The 24457-nt window shown below is 37.9% G+C and overlaps 1 protein-coding gene across 1 annotated transcript in view; it reads right to left on the bottom strand.

Moving 5' to 3' along the window:
- VWDE (von Willebrand factor D and EGF domains) overlaps positions 1 to 24457 on the bottom strand; it is an 84200-nt gene that overhangs the window by 40535 nt on the left and 19208 nt on the right. Inside the window, 13 exon segments of the mRNA XM_088831646.1 lie at positions 6711 to 7207; positions 7209 to 7456; positions 7459 to 7681; positions 7836 to 7870; positions 7872 to 8045; positions 10523 to 10590; positions 10593 to 10798; positions 13412 to 13485; positions 13735 to 13905; positions 13907 to 13956; positions 16966 to 17113; positions 17657 to 17746; positions 18850 to 19092. Coding sequence (XP_088687772.1) covers positions 6711 to 7207; positions 7209 to 7456; positions 7459 to 7681; positions 7836 to 7870; positions 7872 to 8045; positions 10523 to 10590; positions 10593 to 10798; positions 13412 to 13485; positions 13735 to 13905; positions 13907 to 13956; positions 16966 to 17113; positions 17657 to 17746; positions 18850 to 19092 — 2227 coding nt within the window.

Raw genomic sequence — 24457 nt, forward strand, 5'->3', positions numbered from 1 at the left:
GTACTTGCCAGCTGCCTCTACAAAGATTACGGCATGACCATTGCAAGCTGCTGACCTTCAACACCCCCTGAAAGAAGTTCAGGGTGAAAATCGGGAATGAGGCACTCTGTGCTCTGAAAAAAAAAAAAAAAACTGGCAGAACAGGCCTTCAGATAGTTAGATCTTTTCAGAAAAAGGTTTTATGAGTTCTAATTCTTGCATCTTCTGTTACCTAGAAAAACACTGACGTCATTAATGGTGAAATCTGCTTTGGCTATTAAAATTTTTTTTTTTTTTTATAATTAAAAGTCAAAATAGAGTAGCTATGGTTCAGACATCCTGGGAAATAACTATTTCCCAGATATCCTGAAAAATGATATTATGGGTGTGATTTCAGATTAGACGCTGTGACCTAATGTAGAACTTAATGCTCCTGTAATGCATTTTTGCTTCTGTACTTTGCTTGCTGCTCGTAAAACCAAAGTTACTCCATTTTAAGCTAAGGTTGTTTTTAAGTAAAGATTCCTAAAATTGTTTTTGAAAAAATAAAATAAATAAAATAAAATCATGCATTTAGAAGAATGAAATACAGTTCAATTGCCAAAAATGAGCAGATTCTTTGAAGAAGACATAACAAAAAGGCAAATAAAAACCAGATAAACCAAAAAAAAAAAGGGGTTCCTTTTCATTATAGGGGACTGGAATGCAAAAGTAGGAAGTCAAGAAACACCTGGAGTAACTGGCAAATTTGACCTTGGAGCACAGAATGAAGCAGGGCAAGGGCTAATAGAGTTTTGCCAAGAGAACGCACTGGTCATAGCAAACACCCGCTTTCAACAACACAAGAGAAGACTCTATACATGGACATCACCATATGGCCAACACCGAAATCAGATTGATTATATTATTTGCAGCCAAAGATGAAGAAGTTCTATATAGTTAGCAAACAAAAGACCAGGACCTGATTGTGGCTTAGATCATGAACTCCTTATTGCCAAATTTAGACTGAAATTGAAGAAAGAAACCACTAGACCTTTCAGATATGACCTAAATCAAATCCCTTATGATTATACAGTGGAAGTGAGAAATAGATTTAAGGGACTAAATCTGATAGATAGAGTGCCTGATGAACTCTGGATGGAGGTTCGTGACATTGTACAGGAGACAGGGACCAAGACCATCCCCATGGAAAAGAAATACAAAAAGGCAAAATGGCTGTCTGAGGAGGCCTTACAAATAGCTGTGAAAAGAAGAGAAGCAAAAAACAAAGGAGAAAAGGAAAGATATAAGCATCTGAATGCAGAGTTCCAAAGAACAGCAAGGAGAGATAAGAAAGCCTTCCCAGCGATCAATGCAAAGAAATAGAGGAAAACAACAGAATAGGACAGACAGGAGATCTCTTCAAGAAAATTAGAGATACCAAGGGAACATTTCCTTCAAAGATGGGCTCGATAAAGGACAGAAATGGTATGGACCTAACAGAAGTAGAAGATATTAAGACGAGATGGCAAGAATACACAGAAGAACTGGACAAAAAAGATCTTCAGGATCAAGATAATCACGATGGTGTGATCACTCACCTAGAGCCAGTCATCTTGGAATGTGAAGTCAAGTGGGCCTTAGAGAGCATCACTACGAACAAAGCTAATGGAGGTGACGGAATTCCAGTGGAGCTATTTCAAATCGTGAAAGAGGATGCTGTGAAAGTGATGCACTCAATATGCCAGCAAATTTGGAAATCTCAGCAGTGGCCAGAGGACTGGAGAAGTTTAGTCTTTATCCAAATCTCAAAGAAAGACAATGTCAAAGAATGCTCAAACTATCGCACAATTGTACTCATCTCACACGCTAGTAAGTCAGTTCAGTTCAGTTCAGTCGCTCAGTCGTGTCCGACTCTTAGCGACCCCATGAACCACAGCACGCCAGGCCTCCCTGTCCATCACCAACTCACGGAGTTCACTCAAACCCATGTCCATCGAGTCGGTGATGCCATCCAGCCACCTCATTCTCTGTCGTCCCCGTCTCCTCCTACCCCCAATCGCTCCCAGCATCAGAGTCTTTTCCAGTGAGTCAACTCGTCGAATGAGGTGGCCGAAGTATTGGAGTTTCAGCTTTAGCATCAGTCCTTCCAATGAACACCCAGGATTAATCTCCTTTAGAATGGACTGGTTGGATCTCCTTGCAGTCCAAGGGACTCTCAAGAGTCTTCTCCAGCACCACAGTTCAAAAGCATCAATTCTTCGGCGATCAGCTTTCTTCACAGTCTAACTCTCACATCCATACATGACCACGGGAAAAACCATAGCCTTCACTAGACGGACCTTGGTTGGCAAAGTAATGTCTCTGCTTTTTAATGTGCTATCTAGGCTGGTCATAACTTTCCTTCCAAGGAGTAAGCGTCTTTTAATTTCATGGCTGCAATCAGCATCCTCAGTGATTTTGGAGCCCAAAAAAATAAAGTCTGACACTGTTTCCACTGTTTCCCCATCTATTTCCCAAGAAGTGATGGGACCAGATGCCATGATCTTCGTTTTCTGAATGTTGAGATTCAAGCCAAACTTTTCACTGTCCTCTTTCACTTTCATCAAGAGGCCTTTGAGTTCCTCTTCACTTTCTGCATAAGGGTGGTGTCATCTGCATATCTGAGGTTATTGAAATTTCTCCCAGCAATCTTGATTCCACACGCTAGTAAAGTCATGCTCAAAATTCTCCAAGCCAGGCTTCAGCAATACGTGAACCGTGAACTTCCAGATGTTCAAGCTGGTTTTGGAAAAGGCAGGGGAATAAGATCAATTTGCAAACATCCGCTGGATCATGGAAAAAACAAGATTTCCAGAAAAACATCTATTTCTGCTTTACTGACTATGCCAAAGCCTTTGACTTTGTGGATCAGAATAAACTGTGGAACATTCTGAAAGAGATGGGAATACCAGATCACCTGACCTATCCCTTGAGAAACCTGTATGCAGGTCAGGAAGCAACAGTTAAAACTGGACATGGAACAACAGACTGGCTCCAAATAGGAAAAGGAGTACGTCAAGGTTGTATATTGTCACCTTGCTTATTTAACTTATATGCAGAGTACATCATGAGGAACGCTGGGCTGGAAGATGCACAAGCTGGAATCAAGATTGCCGGGAGAAATATCAAACCTCAGATATGCAGATGACACCTCCCTTATGGCAGAAGGTGAGGAGGAACTCAAAAGCCTCTTGATGAAAGTGAAAGACGAGAGTGAAAAGTTTGGCTTGAAGCTCAACATTCAGAAAACAAAGATCATGGCATCTGGTCCCATCACTTCATGGGAAATAGATGGGGAAACAGTGGAAACAGTGTCAGACTTTATTTTTTTGGGCTCCAAAATCACTGCAGATGCTGACTGCAGCCATGAAATTAAAAGACACTTACTCCTTGGAAGGAAAGTTGTGACCAACCTAAACAGCATATTAAAAAGCAGAGACATTACTTTGCCAACCAAGGTCCGTCTAGTCAAGGCTATGGTTTTTCCCATGGTCATGTATGGATCTGAGAGTTGGACTGTGAAGAAAGCTGATTGCTGAAGAATTGATGCTTTTGAACTGTGGTGCTGGGAAGACTCTTGAGAGTCCCTTGGACTGCAAGGAGATCCAACCAGTCCATTCTAAAGGAGATCAGTCCTGGGTGTTCATTGGAAGGACTGATGCTAAAGCTGAAACTCCAATATTTTGGCCACCTAATGCGAAGAGTTGACTCACTGGAAAAGACTCTGATGCTGGGAGGGATTTAGGGCAGGAGAAGGGGACGACAAAGAATGAAATGGCTGGATGGCGTCACTGACTCGATGGACATGAGTTTGAGTGAACTCTGGGAGTTGGTGATAGACAGGGAGGCTTGGCATACTGTGATTCATGGGGTCGCAAAGAGTCGGACATGACTGAGCGACTGAACTGAACTGAATTATACAGGTTTAATTAATATTTTAATAACATTTAATACCAAATAATACAAGTATTAACAAATTACTGCCATCTTGCATATGTTTTGCTTTTGCCATTTGGTTTGTGTCATAGAGATACATTACAGAAAAAATGCTCTTATAAAAATAGGTTGTGAAAAAATGCCCTTGTAATAAGATAATGTATTAGGAATGCAATTTATTAAATTAAAAAACAATTCTTAATGTAATTTTTAGGAAAGAATTATCAAATTTTGTGCATGCTGTTGTCCCACTATTGTTGATATTTTTATATATTATTGTTATTCTATATGCTACCATAATCTTAGGTATACTTCTCAGTCATAGGAGAAAATAATTTTTTTATCAGTCAGAGTCAAATGACCTTCTTATGGTATTTCTCTCCTTCTGGTCATGATAAGATTATTCATTATCTCTATCAGCAAGATCTGGTGGTTAAAGTAGATAAATACAGTATAAAATGTAATTGAATCCTTTATTTAAGAGCTGTTAAAATCTACGTGAATATAACTTTAAAAGCAATAGGATAGAAAAATCTTGCTATTTGTATTTAGAGTTCGAAAATATTTATGAAAATTTAGAAAAATAATATTCTTTTATATATTCAAATATTTACACAGCAACTACTATTTTTCTGCTGTTATTCTAAATGATGGTGATATAATCATGAACAAATTAGTCCTGGCCTTCCTGATACTTACATTCTATAATGGGCGGACATAAAAGAAAAAATAAATATGAAGTGTATCACATAAGACAATGGAGAAAGAGTACATTTTCAAGACAATGGAGAAAATGTATATTAACTATTAATGCTTAAGGGAGATAAACACTATAGGGTTGTGTAAGAAAAACTATTTTATTCAGAATGACCATGGAAGGAGTCTATGATAATATGATATTTGAATATAGAAGACAAAGAAGTCAGTCATGAAGATATGTGGAAGAATGTGTCAGTGAGAGGGAGTGGTAAGTGCAAAGGTCCTGAGGTAGAAGCAGACTTGGCCTTAATTAGGAACAGTAAAGCTTCCACTAGAGAACACTTGAAAGTAATGACCTATGGAGGAATGGCGGATGAGTTCAATGAGAGAGGAGTCTCAGATTATATACGGTCTTCTAAGCTACTTTGGCCACCTCATGCGAAGAGCTGACTCACTAGAAAAGACTGATGCTGGGAGGGTTTGGGGGCAGGAGGAGACGGGGACGACAGAGAATGAGATGTCTGGATGGCATCACCGACTCGATGGACATGAATTTGAGTGAACTCCGGGAGTTGGTGATGGACAGGGAGGCATGGCGTGCTGTGATTCATGGGGTCGCAAAGAGTTGGACACGACTGAGCGACTGAACTGAACTGAACTGAAGCTATAGTATGGAGAAGGCAATGGCACCTGCTCCAGTATTCTTGCCTGGAAAATCCCACAAACAGAGGAGCCTGGACGGCTGCAGTCCATGGGGTCGCTAAGAGTCGGACACGACTGAGTGACTTCATTTTCACTTTTCACTTTCATGCATTGGAGAAGGATATGGCAACCCACTCCAGTGTTCTTGCCTGGAGAATCCCAGGGACTGGAGAGCCTGGTGGGCTGCCATCTATGGGGTCGCACAGAGTCGGACACGACTGAAGTGACTTAGCAGCAGCAGCAAGCTATAGTAGGGCCTGCCAGTTTTACTCTGAAGGTGGTGAAGAGCCAACAAAGGGATTTAAGCAGAAGAATAATACAGTCTGACTTACATTTCAAAGGAATCACTGCATGGAGAATAAACTTTGAGAGAATCTAAAATAATTCAGGAAGAGATAACGGTGGCTTGGACTAAGTTGGTAGCAGGGAAAGAGATAAAATTGTTTGAAACTAGAGGTGAATTTGCTTCTGATGAATCAAACATGAGGCTTGATATAAAAAGAAAAGTCAAAGTGACTATGAGTTTTTAACATGAACAATTGAGGAAAGAAGTTTGCATTTACTGAGACGGAAAAGAGCAGGTTGGTGGTGGTAGGAGGAAAATCAGGAGTGATTGGTTTATGATTATGAGAATCAAACTGACTTTCTGAATCTTCCTCTAATTTACTGGGACAAAATAATGAGTAACATTTAGATAGATTAGAAAAAAAAAAGCTAAGCATATTAGTAAAATGAGCAAAATATAAAAAGTACTTAAAAACCCTAAATTTGGGAGTTCCTGGCAGTCCAGCTGGTTTAAGACTTCACTTTCCATTGACGGGAGTGTGGGTTCAATCCCTGGTCAGGAAACTAAGATCCCACATGCCTTAGGGCCAAAAGAACACAAAATGTAAAAACAAAAAGGAATATTGTAACAAACTCAATAGACTTAAAAAAATGGTCCACATCAAAAAAATCTTTTAAAAATAACCCTAAATTCGAGTTCTAGAAAAACAATTATTCTGCACAAGTAGAGGACCAGTTATGTGCAAAGGCCCTGAGGTCAACAGGACCTGACATTTTAAGGAACAGCCACAGAAGCCGAAGTGAGTGGAGTGCAGTGAGTGAGGGTCATGGTAGTAGAGGATGAGTATCGAGAGATACTGTGTGCCTGATCACATTGTGTCCTACAGGCCATGAGAAGTACTCCAGCTTTTATTCCGAGTAAGATGAGAATGTTTTGGAAAAGTATTAATGTATTGATTAATATAATTTGGGTTCTTTTCTATATATAATCTGAATAAAGTCTGGTAAGCCACTGAAGTTAAAAAAAATCATAAGCTTTCATAATCAGATAACATACACAAGATCAAAGTTGGACTGTATTGACTTACCTTGGGAATCACCGCAATCATAAGAACTAAAGCCTGGGGAGCATGCACACCCCCATTCCATACACTGCCCATGGTCACTGCATAAATTGGGGCATTTTAATGACAACAGAATGTCTTTAATTGACTTTCTGTATTCTTCTCTGTTATATTTCCCCTCTTCCAAAATCCTCTTTTCACAGTCATTTTCTAAAAGGGCCACACCTGCTTCTGCCCAGCTAAGATCACCTTTTAGGAGAACATCCTTAACACACATGTCTATCACACAGTCTAGTCTCTTGCCAAGAAAGCCAAGACAGTGCCTTCCTATGCTGTAGTTGGCCAGAGTGTGCTCACACAGTGCCAATGTGCTGTTTTCAGTGAGGCCAGACAGTGTGGGCCACTTGGGGACAAACTCTTGGTTGACCTCCTCAGTGTGGTCCTCAGGGAAAAAGTAAGTGAACTCTTCTAGGTCACTTTGGCCAAGACTTTGGAAAGAAAACAAAGGAAGAAACTCTTGAGTTTTGCCGTTTCCATCTGTCTTGTCGACCCCACCTGGTTTCTTGGCTGTGATTACCCTGTTCCTGTGTATGTCTCTCCTTGTCCAAAGTTTTTGATGTATCTTGGTTTTCATTCCTGGCGTGATTTTGTAAACTTAAGTCTAGATTGGTTAGGTTCACATGCCTTTTTTCTTGAGGAAGGAAATCCAAGCTGTTTTCTTCTTGAGATGTATGACTGTTTATTTCTCTGACAAGAGCTTCTGAATTAATATCTTATATTCAGAGGTGACATCTAGCTCTGGTATCAAGGAAGAATATTCGACACGTTTGGGGTCTTTGCAAGCTGAAACGACCTCTGATGGAGAAACAGTGTCCAGATGATGAGAAGATGGATACAATGAAGTAGTGTCCAGTGAGCAGCTACAATAGGATAGTTTTCTAGGTGATGGCAGAGAAACTGGCATTGTGTCAAACATGCTTTTTCCTGGTAAGATCCTTCCAGATGAAAAACAGAAAAGAACAGTAATTTGGACAAGAACAATTTTTCCTCAGTAACGTGTTGGAAAAAAGAAACAATGTTGAGTTATCAACCACTCATTTTAAGTCAGACATGAATATGATAATAAATGAAAATAAGTTACTTTCTTACCTCCATTCATTAATAAAAGCAACGCAATTATTAAAAAGTTTGATCAACTGTGATCCCATTTTTATCATGGAAATCATTTTCTGGGTTTTCATCAAAGGCGCCGCAAAGTCCCAAAGTGTTTCTGTAATCTAAACTAGGAGCTCTGATTGTTAAACTCATGGCCCATTCACTAAGATTAGCATGGATAAAAGCTCCAGAAGGAAACCATATCTGAAATACAGAAATAAAAGATGTTTAAACAATATTCAATATAGATTAAGGAAATAAACACGATTTTTTAAGCAATAAGAAATAAATTCATTTATACTTTTAATACAAAAGGAAAATAAAACACTGGTTTTCTTTAGATCAAAACCTTCCTTTTAATATTACATGTCAAAGTAATAGAATTTGCATTTTGCGGACTTGAATTTTTATCTCCACATTGATCCTTTCACTGAGATATTTTGTTTATGCTCCTTTTGTTAAATAATTTACACCAAAGCAAATATTTTATATAATTAAAACAGCTAGAATGTTGAGGATAATGTTTCCAAAATAATATCTCTGATAATAATTATTTCATGTAGAGCTAGACTGCGGAGTAATTAATTTACACAGATAAACATAATTCCAGAGGAGAACAGATTCCTGTGGGTAATCAGTATTCTCTTGCAGTCAGTTGGTAAATAGAATCAAAAGCCAAATTATATCAGAAAGTTGCTTGGGGAACTGGGAATAGGAGCAAGGGGGTTTCTTGAATCATCTTAAGAGCCTATGTTATCCATGAGCCTCCTCACAGGAGGATCACCCCTCCTCACAGGAGGATCACCCCTCTCCCAGGTCAGGCGCTTTGATGTCTGTGTTGAAGATCACTGAAAGCACACCACCCGTGCTTTGTCCCTCTGACTCTCCTTCCCCTTTTAAAGTTTTAAATTTAAAAATAGAGCTTTTCTCCTTTGTATGAAAACAGTTAAGTGTTCACTGCAGAAAAATATTTTAAAAGCAAACAAACTTTACTACTCAATCTGAAATAGCTAGTATATCTTAATGCAAGTGCTTTGTAAACCTCTGCTATATTTCATTAATATTTTCTTCACCTGTCAATAAATCCACATTTACTCCAAAATTTTCATAAGTACAAAACGTTCTGTTATGTGACAGCATTATATTTACAGCTTTGGTTAAATGGTTTTATTCATCACTGATTAATTGTACTTTTTCCCTCTTGGAAAAATATAATGAGTATCACTAGGGTTCTGCACATCCTTAATTATTTTACTTTGATAAATTTTCAGAACTAAAATTTCCTGAAAAAATGGCATGCATAGGTTCAGATGATTATATATGAATAATACATATGTACTCTGGAAAGTCTGTAACTACATTGTCTACACTTGGTCTTGCATGAGAGGTGTTTGATCTGCATTTCTTTGGTAAACTAGTGAGGTTGACATTTTCACGTTTTTGTTGATTATTTATACTTCTTGGCATATTAGTCAGTTTTATTTCTTTGTGAATTGCCTATTTATATTATTTGCTCATTTTAATTGGAGTGCTGACTATATATTAGTGATGTATGAGTGCTTTCTATATTAACTGTACGCTTTATATGTAGCAAATATTTTCCCTTTTTGATTTGCATTTTGGTTTTAAATGACAATTCAAATATATAAAGCTATGTTAAAAAATCTTACTCATCTCAATGCTATAAAAACATTCACTTAAACTTTCTGTTGCAGCCTGGTGGAGCAGAGACCAGAACCTGCCCCATGACTCCAGGGTGCAGCAAACCGCGCCCTCGTGATTGTCCTGATTGTTCTAGAAAGTATGCCGACCTGACATTCTTGTGCTCTCTGCTCCGCTTCACTGCCTACCCCTGCCTCTGTCTCCATGGAAACAAAACAAGTTATTTCTGTATTCCTGATCAACAGCAGAGCCTGCGCTAATCAAACTCCCCAGTATAGCTATTCCCTAATGATCTCATGTGACTTCTGCCAATAAAAGTGCGGGCTGGAAGGAGCCATTTTTTCTTCCTGCCATGGACTGCAGGATGGCCCCTCGACTCCTCGCTTGCCAAATTATGTTCTTTTCATTACGGCGCTCGCCCCCATTTCAGGTCTTTCTCACCGGCTGTGCTGGACCTAGCAACTTCTACTACTTTCATTTAACTTTTAAATTTCATTCACCTGGAATTTACTTTTTTGGAAGATGAAGGGAAGATGACCTTAAAATGCAAATAATCAGCTCACAGATATTATTTTAAAATATATAACCTTAGGTCTGTTTCTTGATTTTATAATCTCATGTATCTACCAGTTTCTTCCTGAAGCAGAATCATCTGTATTCATTTCAAAAATAGTTATTCCTGAATATTTATTCTTAATTATGTATTTCATCTCTGCCTAATATATTGTTTATTGGATGTTATAAAAAATATTTTTTATGAATAAGCCACTGTTAGCATACTGAAATCTTAAAATAAGTCACTTTAGATCTGACAGTTTTAACTTTGTTGTGTCTATTTGTGTGGTAAATGAAAAAAAAAAGTATTCTGAGATCAGTGTTAATTGGTAAGTTATTATCTTAAAAAAACTAACATTGGAAAACAATAGCATCTAATTTAATGTAGATGAAATTCATATTTCAATCCAAAATCAGCAGAAAAAAATAAAAAAATACTTTTAACAGTGAAGAATCATACATACTGTGACTTTTCTTCCTAAGAAAGATTCACTTATCTTGATATTGCTGGTTACATCTTGGCTCTTTACAATAAATATGGCTGTGATTCATGTAGCTGACCACCGCACATACCGAAAGTAATTGCAGCACCTTCTTCTTTGACAACAAAGCCGCAGTTACATGACACAGGATAGTGAAAGCTTCCACAATCCCACTGACGTACATGGACTTCAAAATCACGTGACATACTCTCATAAAGCACAAATGTTCCAGTCTTGAAGTTATCGTACATCTTATCACTAACAGAAGTCAACTGCATTAAGAATTGGTATAAAATATTACAACAGTATGTTATAAACTAAATGTACATATTAAATGCATTTATTTGCATTCAATATATTTTGATGCAAGAATGGAAAATCCATATTCTAAAAGCTTTATACATCACAACAAATATTTATAGGTTACTAAAGCTGCAATACTTTGGCCACCTCATGCGACGAGTTGACTCACTGGAAAAGACTCTGATGCTGGGAAAGGTTGGGGGCGGGAGGAGAAGGGGACGACAGAGAATGAGATGGCTGGATGGCATCACCGACTCTGTGGACATGAGTTTGAGTGAGCTCCGGGAGTTGGTGATGGACAGGGAGGCCTGGCGTGCTGTGATTCATGGGGTCGCGGAGAGTCGGACACGACTGAGCGACTGAACTGAACTGAACTGAAATGAAACAAGGTAGTAATAAACACCCAAATCTCTCTCACTACATTTTTCTTCTGTGCCATCACTTCAGTCAGTCCCCACGTTCAGCCTTCTCTTTCTGACACTACTTTCTTTCCCCTGATACACTGCATACTTTGTTGTGTCTGTCTCTCTCCACCCATACAAACATAAGCCTCATGAGGTCAGGGGATGTTTGTTTTGTGCACTGCCAGACTCCAGCACTTAAGATTGTGGTTTGCCACTTATTTGTTACATGGTTAATATTGTTGCTGCTGCTGCTAAGTCACTTCAGTCGTGTCCGACTCTGTGCGACCCCATAGACGGCAACCCACCAGGCTCCCCCGTTCCTGGGGATTCTCCAGGCAAGAGTACTGGAGTGGGGTGCCATTGCCTTCTCCTAATATTGTTGAATTATAACAAATTAAATTAACCACCACTATGCTTTCTTCCGGAGAAGGCAATGGCACGCCACTCCAGTACTCTTGCCTAGAAAATCCCATGGATGGAGGAGCCTGGTGGGCTGCAGTCCGTGGGGTCGCTAAGGGTCGGACACGACTGAGCGACTTCACTTTCACTTTTCACTTTCACACATTGGAGAAGGAAATGGCAACCCACTCCAGTATTCTTGCCTGGAGAATCCCAGGGAAGGGGGAGCCTGGTGGGCTTCCATCTATGGGGTCACACAGAGTCGGACACGACTCAAGTGACTTAGCAGCAGCAGCAGCAGCATGCTTTCTTCAGGTTTTTCCACTAAAGCTTCTTAGTTATAATCATAAAAAATTTAATTTAATTATAATCATAAAAGATTTTTGTATGTGGGGTCACCTCCTAGAACCTTTCAACACCTTTTTAAACTTTTGGAACTTCACTTGTTACGGGAGGGCGGGGGGAGGAGGGAGGCTCTACATCTTTTTCCTGATATTAAATAATTTTAACAATGATCACATTATAATTTTTTAAAGAAGAAATGACCTTGTATCACAAAGAAAATTATGACTCAATGAGGAGGTATTCTTATTATTTCTTTAGCAACATCTTAAAATCATGTATTTCCCAAAACAGTATACCTGAGTTTAAATCCTTCTATGCAGATATTAATAGCAAGATAGTTTAGGTTACTGTTTGGTCATTTTGCTCAGTTTACTTTAAGTTCCAAAGGCAGACATACAGGTATTCATGATGGCTACAATAGTTTTTCCCCTGAGTATCCTTGCAATGAATTAGAAGTGGTTAATTTTTTAAATAATTATATGTGTTAGCTTAATCATCTTACCTAAACCTTTAATATTATTATTTCAATATCATGTAGAAATGCAATACAGTACATATCTCTGGAATAGATAATTTAATCATTATTATAAATAAATGGTCAAGCTAAAATGACTATTTATAAGAATCTTCATTTTTTACAAACTCAGCTTCACAATTATTCTGTATATTTAAAAAGAACTAGATTTTAGGGCAAAAAACATTTCACACGAACAAATATTTAGAAACAAAACAGTGATGTCCATACAGTCCTTCCTTTTTAATCTTTCAGTGAAGAGGACTAAGAAAAAAAATAGTATAATGCTTAAAACAAAGCAACAAAATCCAAGAAAAACACAAACTACCAAAGGAGAAAGCTTTCAGGAACCTGCTGCTGCTGCTGCTAAGTCGCTTCAGTCGTGTCCAACTCTGTGCGACCCCATAGACGGCAGCCCCCCGTCCCTGGGATTCTCCAGGCAAGAACTCTGGAGTGGGTTGCCATTTCCTTCCCCAGTGCATGAAAGTGAAAAGTGAAAGTGAAGTCGCTCAGTCATGTCCGACCCTCAGCGACCCCATGGACTGCAGCCTTCCAGGCTCCTCTGTCCATGGGATTTTCCAGGCAAGAGTATTGGAGTGGGGTGCCATTGCCTGCTGCTGCTGCTGCTGCTAAGTCACTTCAGTCGTGTCCGACTCTGTGTGACCCCATAGACGGCAGCCCACCAGGCTCCCCCGTCCCTGGGATTCTCCAGGCAAGAACACTGGAGTGGGTTGCCATTTCCTTCTCCAATGTGTGAAAGTGAAAAGTGAAAGTGAAGTCGCTCAGTCATGTCTGACTCGTAGCGACCCCATGGACTGCAGCCTACCAGGATCTTCTGTCCATGGGATTTTCTAGGCAAGAGTACTGGAGTGGCTTGCCATTGCCTTCTCCGGTGCCATTGCCTACATGCCATCAAAGGTGATTATATGTGGATCAGTAAATGAATAGCAGTAAGCAGTCGGGACATCTTTCACTCTGATCTTAAAAGCAAAGAAATTTTCCCTAAATATTACTATTAATTGTATTTAGAGATATACAATGAATTTTCTAACAAACTCAGTGAATTTTTAATTAGCTACTGTTTTATCATAGTTATTAAGGTAGGACTCATTTAAAAACTGAAATAGCTCATTAAATAATTTTGAGATGAAAGGTTTATAAGGTATAGTGATAAAATACATAAATTTTTAAAGCTTAGTTTGTAAAAAGATTTTTTATAATTTGTTAACCTAGATGCTGTCTGAAATGTAGCTATTCCACAGGAAATTCTCATGAACTATGGGTTCTACTACAATATTTGTGACTCTATTCCCATCTTGTGAAAAATCTGTAACTGCAGTATAGTAGACAAAAGCATGGCTGCAGGTTCCCTTAGCACAGGATGATGTCTGGTGAAGGTCCGTCCACCTGACAGGAAGACAGTGCCAAATTTAAGCCTAGCTGTTCTGTACCTGTTTTAGTGAAAAAAATGCACAGAAACTTTTCCTAAGAGAAACTACCAACCAAAATCCATAATAACACAGAACAGTGAATTCAGAATTTATTCTTAAATTATTTCCTCTTACTTAAAAATATATTGGTAATTTCTGTCTAAATAAACCAAAGCTATTGAAGTCTACCTGATCTTTACAAATAGTTAATCAACATGTGTATAAATATATACACATACATATTACTATTTTTCATAGGTTATAAATTCATATGCTCTTGGAAATAATTTAGAAGCAATATAAAATTTATTTTGTTTCTGTAAAGGAAACAATGTAATTCTAACACTATGAAACATAATTAATTTTTTCTGTTTAATTCTTTTAAGCCTTGAGTACAGATAAATCTTGGGCTAGAACTTAAATGTTATCTATCCATTGTTGAGGGATAGCAATGATTACTGAAATCGGAGTTCACCAAGCAGATTTAATTATTGATACAGAGTTCATAATTTTAAAAAACAAAAAAATCAAAACTAAGTAATTCCACACCAGAAATAAATCCTCAATCTCTTTTCACCTTCCAAATGCCCCAATATATTCAGAACCTTGAGATGCTTTTTGCCTTGGAAAAAAAAAGACACACAGAAATAATTTGGAAAGAAAAGAGAAGGAAGGAACTCTAGAAATTTATGTAACTAAACAAAATGGATCAGTTCAGTTCAGTTCAGTTCAGTCGCTCAGTCGTGTCCGACTCTCCGCGACCCCATGAATCACAGCACGCCAGGCCTCCCTGTCCATCACCAACTCCCGGAGTTCACTCAAACTGATGTCCACAGAGTCGGTGATGCCATCCAGCCATCTCATTCTCCGTCGTCCCCTTCTCCTCCCGCCCCCAACCTTTCCCAGCATCAGAGTCTTTTCCAGTGAGTCAACTCGTCGCATGAGGTGGCCAAAGTATTGGAGTTTCAGCTTTAGCATCAGTCCCTCCAATGAACATCCAGGATTCCAAACAAAATGGATAGATTACACCAAAAGCTGGCTATAAAAGAAATTTGCTTTCACATTCAATTGGTGAATACGAAGTCCATCTGAGACAGGCTCACTGCATAGATTCTAAGTTCATGAAAAAATTTTCTCTTCATGCATTTTTTCCCTAGGAATATATACTTTTCCTATATACATAACAAATAACAGAAACATCTAAACTCTTACCCATATCCCTAAGGTGAATATGAAATATATCTTGCTTAGATAGAACCACAGACATAATTTCCCCTAGTCTATGATATGAGGGCCAAATACTGTTCTTTTTAAGACTGTGAAAAAGCAGTGGGGTCTTCCTAGAAATATAGTGCATGTGTGTGCACAGAGGCGCAACCATGTTTGACTCTTTGAGACCCTATGTACTCTAGCCCACCAGGCTCTTCGGTCCATGGAGTTTTCCAGGCAACAATACTAGAGTGGGTTGCCACTTCCTCCTCCAGGGGATCTTCCTAACCCAGGAATCGAACCCAGGTCTCTTAAGTCTCCTGCATTGGCAGGCTGGTTCATTACCACTAGCTCTACCTGCGAAGCCCAGAAATATGGTAGCAGACACCAACTTCTGCTCTATAGGAGTACAGAGGTAATGAAAATATACTTAAAGAAGATGAGATGAAGAATATCAGAATGAAATCAATTTTAGGCAGAAAAAAAGGAAATTGTTTTTAATTGACAGATAACAGATAAACTAAAATGTAGGAATATATTTAGGCTGTTTTTTTTGTATTATTTTAGCAGTGCTTATTGTGTTGAAAGAATTTAGAGCAGACAAATATACTTTAAAGTACACTTGGAAGGAAATCTTTGCCTGAAACAATTTTGGAAGATGTCAATAACATCACCCTCTTCCTATTATTGCCCATAAACTTTAGTAAAATTTGCATATTATGCAAATATGCACGATAAGCAAATAGCTTGAAGTAGACATGTCAAACAGCCTGAGAGGGAGGGTTTAATTTCATATTCTGGGTTGTATTTAAAAATAAAGTGTTGCTTATGGTGCTCCTGAAATCTGAGGGAATAGTTGGGTGTTACATAAGCCTGTTGAGTGTCAAGCATGTTGGGATAGCCTCTTTTGATTCTTTTTTCTGTCTCTGTAGTCATCTCTTTCTGGGTGAGTACTTCCCATGAGGCAATCTCTCTTAGCATTTTTATCCTTTTGTTTCTCTGATTTAATTGGGTATAATATAGATGTGAAGACGTAGATACATTGCACTTGGTGTATTTACTAAATAAAATTTTATGCCCTATAATCTCTCTTAAAAATTATTTTAATTTTTTTTATATTTTACTTGCTTGGTCCCTATATCAGAGGCTTAGGGGAAAAAAAAGAACCCAATAAACCCAATCACTGCTATATAGAGTTTGTCCTCTCATAGTCTATCTTGTTCTGAGGGAGCATTTCAGCTCTCTCTGTGGCTGTGACAATGACATATATGTGACCGTGTCATACAATCTACATAACTAGTCATTTTAATGGAAGAATTTGAAAACAAAACATCTCAAACATGAGCTTACATTAGAAAGCAGAGTGGGAAGAAGAATGCATTATGAGATTTGTGTTACATAAGCTTGAACTTTTAGCATAACTTATCACACCTTCCTCACTGGGGATGACTTGGAAGATCTTAAAGACCAGTGTGTCCCTCAATCTCTGAAAACAAAACAAAGAGAAGAGTAAGTGGAAGGATGAGGAGAAGGAGAAAGAGAAAAAAGAGGAGGAAGAGAAAGATAACAATGCGGAGACTGTTTATTATTGTCTTTTTTTCCTAACTTGTGCTTTCTGCCCTGGAGGGATAAATGTGGATTGCAATATAGATTGTTTTGGCAATCATAAATTTGGCCCAGTATTATTAACATGATTGAGTTGTAAAATGATGTAAACATGCAATATAATTAATTATATGAGTGCACTCCAGTGACTTCCTGGAAAAAAAAAGCATTGGTTATTATTTGAAATCTAATAATGAAATGGATTTAGCATATTACCTTGATCAACAGTTGTCAGTTTTAATGAGATTTTGCACTCCTGATCAAGCTCACTGAATCCAATAGGACAAACAATAGGAACTATGCTCTCTATCCTCAAGTGGTATTCATTCCCATCTTCAGATATAGTGCTCAATTCAGGTTGTAACTGGTATAAGAAAACATGTAAAGCAATCATGTTAAAGTATAATTTATTTCTAAGATATAATAATTTTGAAAGGGCATTCCACTCCATAGCTCCTATTTTGCTGAGTGGGCTGATGATAGCAATAAACACTAGAATTTTTGAACTAAACAAGATCAATTAAGACCAAACCTTTAAAAACATCAGCAATGCACGAAAGAGTACATGGAGTTGCTGTACTGTTTAGAGTTCAGGCACCGTTTGGTTCCACAACAGATTTTAAGCAGTCTGGTTGAAGCCTGCCTTCATGATTCTGGTTCAAGACAGACAGAATTTTTTTCTGAAAAAAAAAAAGAAAAAGCAAGTATATTCCAACTTCAGTTCAGTAACAGGCCCTCAAAGCTCTTTGGCACTAGAATTATTTGAGCTATTTCTCAAAAAATACAAACTCTTAGATCTTAGCATGGAGTCTGTGATGTGGTCCTGGAACCAGCAGCCACAGAGCACAATGTAGAAAACACACTTCCAGAGGAACAATCTTTCATATCCACACCCACTGCTACATACCTTAATTCCTGCAAAAATTTCTCGGCTTTTGACAGCTAAACTTTGTACATGTGGGTTCTCCAAGAACAAGACGGAAGCACTACAAAATATCTATGAATACAGTTAACAAACAGTCATTTAGCAACACAATTATAGGAGAAGGCAATGGCACCCCACTCTAGTACTCTTGCCTGGAAAATCCCCTGGGCAGAGGAGCCTGGTAGGCTGCAGTCCATGGAGTCGCTAAGAGTCGGACACGACTGAGCGACTTCACTTTCACTTTTCACTTTCATGTATTGGAGAAGGAAATCACAGCCCACTCCAGTGTTCTTGCCTGGAGAATCCCAGGGATGGCGGAGCCTGGTGGGCTGCTGTCTATGGAGTCGCACAGAGTTGGACACGACTGAAGCGACTTAGCAACACAATTACGGAAGACATATGGATAAATTATTAAAGTACTTAACTTTAACTTTTGGTAGATTGTGCATAAGATATAATAGAAAAAAGTAATTTAAAAGCTTGCTTGAAAATTGAGAAAAAGTCCATTATAAAATATTAATTATTTAAACCTCAACATGAATCAGCATTTTGTAGACTTTGTACTTAAGATGTTTTTAAAGGTGGATAATAAATGATATTATCATTGAAAAAATAGAAACTTTTTTCCAGAATAAAATTATATTTTAAAAGAAGAAAGGGACATAAATTCATAAGGGTTCATTGATAATAATCAGTGAATTACTAAAGCAGATACTCATAAAATCACTAAGATTACTGATTAATCCAGTTATCACTGGAGTTGGCACAACTCCCAAGAAAAAAATTAAAAGAAAAACATTGTGCTTTAGATCCTGAGGGTAAAGCTTATATTAGAAGCTTTATATATTTTAGCATTTTTGTTTTTCATTTTTATTGGAGTATAATTGCTTTACCATGTTGTGTTTCTGTTGCACAGTGAAGTGAATCAGCTATATAAATATATATATATATCGCCTCCCTCTTGGAACTCCCTGCCCCTCCCCACCCATCAAGGTCATTCAAAGCGCTGAGCTGAGCTCCCTGTGCTTTGTAGCAGGTTCCCACAAGCTATTTTACATGACTATATACGTGTCAATACTAATCTCCCAATGCAACCCCACTTCCAATTTTAAAATTCACTTTTCAAAATTAACACATTTATTAAAATAAAAGAAAATCCGACTTTTTGAACATACCCTGTCTCCTAGTCTGAGATTTATACCATCCAGTTCTAAAAGAGAGAATGCCTGAACTGTGGTCTCTTGTTTCAGCTATTCTTTGATTTCTTGAGAAGAAAGCCTAGACCAAGCTATGTGAAATCCCACCAAGTTGTTTGTAGAGAAGACATCAAAAGCACACCTACACAAAAGCCTGGACTCAATAAGCTCCACCACAACCTTTGGCCTTCCTGGAGGTGGTGGTGGTAATGAGACAGACAGCTGACCTAGTGGGAGAAAATCTGTAGTTGGTCATCCTAAAGAGTTGTTATGGGAAAGCTCATGAAACCTGTAACAGAGGGATTTATATTAAGGAAAAGTAAAATACATTTAGAAAAATAATTATTCTCTAGCAATCAGCAAAGTACCATATTCTTACTTTGACTCATAATCTCATAGATATTGATAGCAGAGAAATATGTCAGCTTATCAAGCTTGTATTAATGCATGTTGAATATGACTACTCTTGAAAAGTCTAGCTCTTGAATAGAAAAGGAATTTACTTTCTGTTAAGCAATTATCTTTTCTAAAAAAAAGGAACAAATAAAATAAGATTTCTACTTTATAATTTCCCATTATAAAATAAAAATAGTCATGATAATGCAAAATGAAATGCTTTACCCTTTTACTCTTATAAGTTACTCTCATAACCCAATCCATCATTCAGTTCAGTTCAGTTCAGTGGCTCAGTCGTGTCCGACTCTTTGCGACCCCATGAATCACAGCACGCCGGGCCTCCCTGTCCATCACCAACTCCCGGAGTACACTCAAACTCTCCTCCATCGAGTCGGTGATGCCATCCAGCCATCTCATTATCTGTTGTCCCCTTCTCCTCCTGCCCCCAATCCCTCCCAGCATCAGAGTCTTTTCCAGTGAGTCAACTCGTCACATGAGGTGGCCAAAGTGTTGGAGCTTCAGCGTTAGTATCAGTCCTTCCAATGAACACCCAGGATTGATCTTCTTTAGAATGGACTGGTTGGATCTCCTTGCAGTCCAAGGGACTCTCAAGAGTCTCCTCCAATCCCACAGTTCAAAAGCATCAATTCTTCGGTGATCAGCTTTCTTCACAGTCCAACTTTCACATCCGTACATGACCACTGGAAAAACCATAGCCTTGACTAGACGGACCTTGGTTGGCAAAGTAATGTCTCTGCTTTTTAATATGCTATCTAGGTTGGTCATAACTTAAAGAGATGTTCATTACAGAAGTGATGATACTATGTTAGTGGAAAATATTCAGAGAAGGAAATGGCAATGCAATCCAGTATTCTCACCTGGAGAGTCCTGTGGGCAGAGGAGCCTGGTGGGCTGCTGTCCATGGAGTCGCACAGCGTTTGTCATGACTGAAACGACTTAGCATGCATGCATCCATGCATTGGAGAAGAAAATGGCAACCTACTCCAGTATTCTTGCCTGGAGAATCCCAGGGACAGAGGAGCCTGGTGGGCTGCTGTCTATGGGGTTGCACAGAATCGTACACAACAGAAGCGACTTAGCAGCAGCAGCAGCAGTGAAAAATATTAAGTGTTAAACAATAATCATTCTTTACATTTTTCTGAGGTTAAAAATGTTTAAGGTTTCTCTGGGAACTCAGGAAGATTTTACAATTTTTATCCCTGGGCATTTTTAAACTTAAATCAGGGGAATCTAAATGTTTCAAAATAGCTTTTGTTTTTTTTGTTCTATTTTAGAAAAGAGAAAAATATCTGACTGATAAATATTAAAAGTAAAATTTTTTAAATGTCCTAAAATATACAAATATTTTCTATGATATGCACTGTAATTAATTTTATGATAATCACAAAATAATTTTCTCAATTCTATAATGTAGATTTTAGAAAATTCTGAGACCTTAGACTAAATGTGAGGGGAACAAACTTATGTAATTTCTGATATTTTAAAGTATTATTTGTTAGATATCTAGTTACAAAATCCCAATAACAAATGAGCCATCTTCAAGTTAATCTAAGTAATAAATATTTTGCCAAACATTTTAAGCACTAGGCCAAATTTTTATCTAGATTTGAAGGAAATATAGACTACTTTGGAGTATATATGATTTTTGAAAAATTATATATATGAAAATTTTCTATTAAATTAAAAAAAATGTTGATTTCCATATAGGGAATAATTATCTATGGAAATGATTACTAAGAAGAGATAACAAATGACTGAAAAGAAAATAAATCATGAACTGAATTTTTGAATCAATTGGCATCCTCTATTTGGGTAAGCTAATCACCATTTGCAACAATGTAGATCAAAAAACATTTGCTAAAATATAAAGAAAAAGTTTTCAAAAACAACAACAGATAAATTATTTCTGCTTGAAAGGCACAATTATCACTTTGTCAATTCTAACAAAGCACCTGCTGTAATGTATTCTTTGTTTTATCCTGAAGCTGTATCTGTTGACTTTTGACTCAATATTTTCATTCAAGTGTTACTTTCTCATATTGTGTGTGACTTTGTACTGCAATTTTTCCAATTAATTACATAAATACTCCGAGTAGCATTCAGTTCAGTTCAGTCGCTCAGTCGTGTCCGACTCTCCGCGACCCCATGAGTCACAGCACGCCAGGCCTCCCTGTCCATCACCAACTCCCGGAGTACACTCAAACTGATGTCCACAGAGTCGGTGATGCCATCCAGCCATCTCATTCTCCGTCGTCCCCTTCTCCTCCCGCCCCCAACCTTTCCCAGCATCAGAGTCTTTTCCAGTGAGTCAACTCGTCGCATGAGGTGGCCAAAGTATTGGAGTTTCAGCTTTAGCATCAGTCCCTCCAATGAACATCCAGGATTGATCTCCTTTAGAATGGACTGGTTGGATCTCCTTGCAGTATAAGGGACTCTCAAGAGTCTTCTCCAACACCACAGTTCAAAAGCATCGATTCTTCAGCAATCAGCTTTCTTCACAGTCCAACTCTCACATCCATACAAGACCACGGGAAAAACCATAGCCTTGACTAGACGGACCTTGGTTGGCAAAGTAATGTCTCCGAGTAGCATTACAGGTGGCTTAAATTTATTGTTTATTCAAGAGGGAAAAGTGATTTTACTCTAATATAAGTGTATGATAAAGAAAATCCAAATCTATAATGCAGAAAAAAAGTATACTTTACGGTTAATGTTACTATTATTAAGGATATTATTTTATTCTTTTAGGGTCTAATCAAACTGAGACTCTGATATATAACAATTGCTTGTTTAGAGAGCACTAGGAAAATGGGCTGGAAAATCCATCTGCAAATGAAATAGGGCATAGAGAAACACACAGAGTGATTTACTGTGAGGATTATTCTAGTACCACTTTTTAAAGACAAAGAGCTGGTACTAAATTTTATATTATTTATCCTGATTAATTTTATGTCAATATGGTTTATTTCACCATTAAAGATACTTTTTTCAGATATATTAATTCTATGTCAACAATTCCTCTTTCATTCAGTATATCACCATATAATTATCAATATATTTTATCAACAAACCCCACAAAAAGGCTAATGTTTCAATAAATAATTTTAATTTCTGCCCCCTATTAGCTAGACATCATAAATTTTATTGCTGCTGCTGCTGCTAAGTCACTTCAGTCGTGTCCGACTCTGTGTGACCCCATAGACAGAAGCCCACCAGGCTCCCCCGTCCCTGGGATTCTCCAGACAAGAACACTGGAGTGGGTTGCCATTTCCTTCTCCAATGCATGAAAGTGAAAAGTGAAAGTGAAGTCGCTCAGTCGTGTCTGACCCTTAGCGACCCCATGGACTGCAGCCTACCAGGCTGCTCCATCCATGGGATTTTCTAGGCAATAGTACTGGAGTGGCTTGCAATTGCCACAAACTATTTAGAGTTTTTTGTTACAGGAAGGGGACCTTAACATTTGAAACAACTTTTAAAAATTTGAATTAGAAAATGAAAAATATAGATTGGGAAGGGACCACCATGAACATTTTTGGGTTTATCTTTCAAGCTTATTTGGTATAAAGTACCAAGAATACTACTAAGGTCAAAGTATGTATTCTTGCATTATAATATTGTTTAGAGAGTATTTTATCATAATACATGCATTAAAAATATTGAATTAACCAGCAGGTACCAGATATGTGCAAATTTTTTCATATTATTTGAAAAATGCTCCTATAATTAACTTTAATATTTCTTTAGGTAGATTTTACAAGTGGAATTCCTAAAAACAAATACATGTGAATTTTTAAGGCTGTTGAGATGAATTGCCAGATTTTCTCATGAAAAGATTTTACCAATATACACATATATCTGTAGGACATGAATATACCCAACTCTCTATACTTCTGCCAGTTCCAAGACTATTTCTTAAAGGCATAATAAAGTGATTTCTATTTTTGACATCCACTAGACTATTGTTGGAAAGTAATCCAAGACTAAGACCCAAACAGTAATGCTGAAAAAGCTGAAGCCAAATGGTTCTATGAAGACCTACAAGATCTTTTAGAACTAATACCCCAAAAAGATGTCCTTTTCATTATAGGGGACTGGAATGCAAAAGTAGGAAGTCAAGAAACACCTGGAGTAACAGGCAAATTTGGCCTTGGAGCACGGAATGAAGCAGGGCAAAGGCTAATAGAGTTTTGCCAAGAGAACGCACTGGTCATAGCAAACATCTTCTTCCAACAACACAAGAGAAGACTCTACACATGGACATCACCAGATGGTCAACGCTGAAATCAGATTGATTATATTCTTTGCAGCCAAAGATGGAGAAACTATAGAGTTAGCAAAAACAAGACCAGGAGCAGACTGTGGCTCAGATCATGAACTCCTTATTGCCAAATTCAGACTGAAATTGAAGAAAGTAGAGAAAACCACCAGACCATTCAGATATGACCTAAACCAAATCCCTTATGATTATACAGTGGAAGTGAGAAATAGATTTAAGGGACTAGATCTCATAGATAGAGTGCCTGATGAACAATGGACAGAGGTTTGTGACATTGTACAGGAGACAGGGACCAAGATCATCCCCATGGAAAAAAAATGCAAAAAAGCAAAATGGCTGTCTGAGGAGGGCTTACAAATAGCTGTGAAAAGAAGAGAAACAAAAAGCAAAGGAGAAAAGGAAAGATATAAGCATCTGAATGCAGAGTTCTAAAGAATAGCAAGGAGAGATAAGAAAGCCTTCCTCAGCGATCAATGCAAAGAAATAGAGGAAAACAACAGAATAGGACAGACAAGAGATCTCTTCAAGAAAATTAGAGATACCAAGGGAACATTTCATGCAAAGATAGGCTCAATAAAGGACAGAAATGGTATGGACCTAACAGAAGCAGAAGACATTAAGAAGAGGTGGCAAGAATACACAGAAGAACTGTACAAAAAAGATCTTCACGACCAAGATAATCACGATGGTGTGATCACTCACCTAGAGCCAGACATCCTGGAATGTGAAGTCAAGTGGGCCTTAGAAATCATCACGACGAAAAAAGCTAATGGAGGTGATGGAATTCCAGTAGAGCTATTTCAAATCCTGAAAGATGATGCTGTGAAAGTGCTGCACTCAATATGCCAGCAAATTTGGAAAACTCAGCAGTGGCCACAGGACTGGAAAAGGTCA

The sequence above is a fragment of the Moschus berezovskii genome, chromosome 3, assembly GCF_049115385.1.
Source record: "Moschus berezovskii isolate FMDL1 chromosome 3, NW_MosBer_1.0, whole genome shotgun sequence".
Lineage (NCBI taxonomy): Eukaryota > Metazoa > Chordata > Mammalia > Artiodactyla > Moschidae > Moschus > Moschus berezovskii.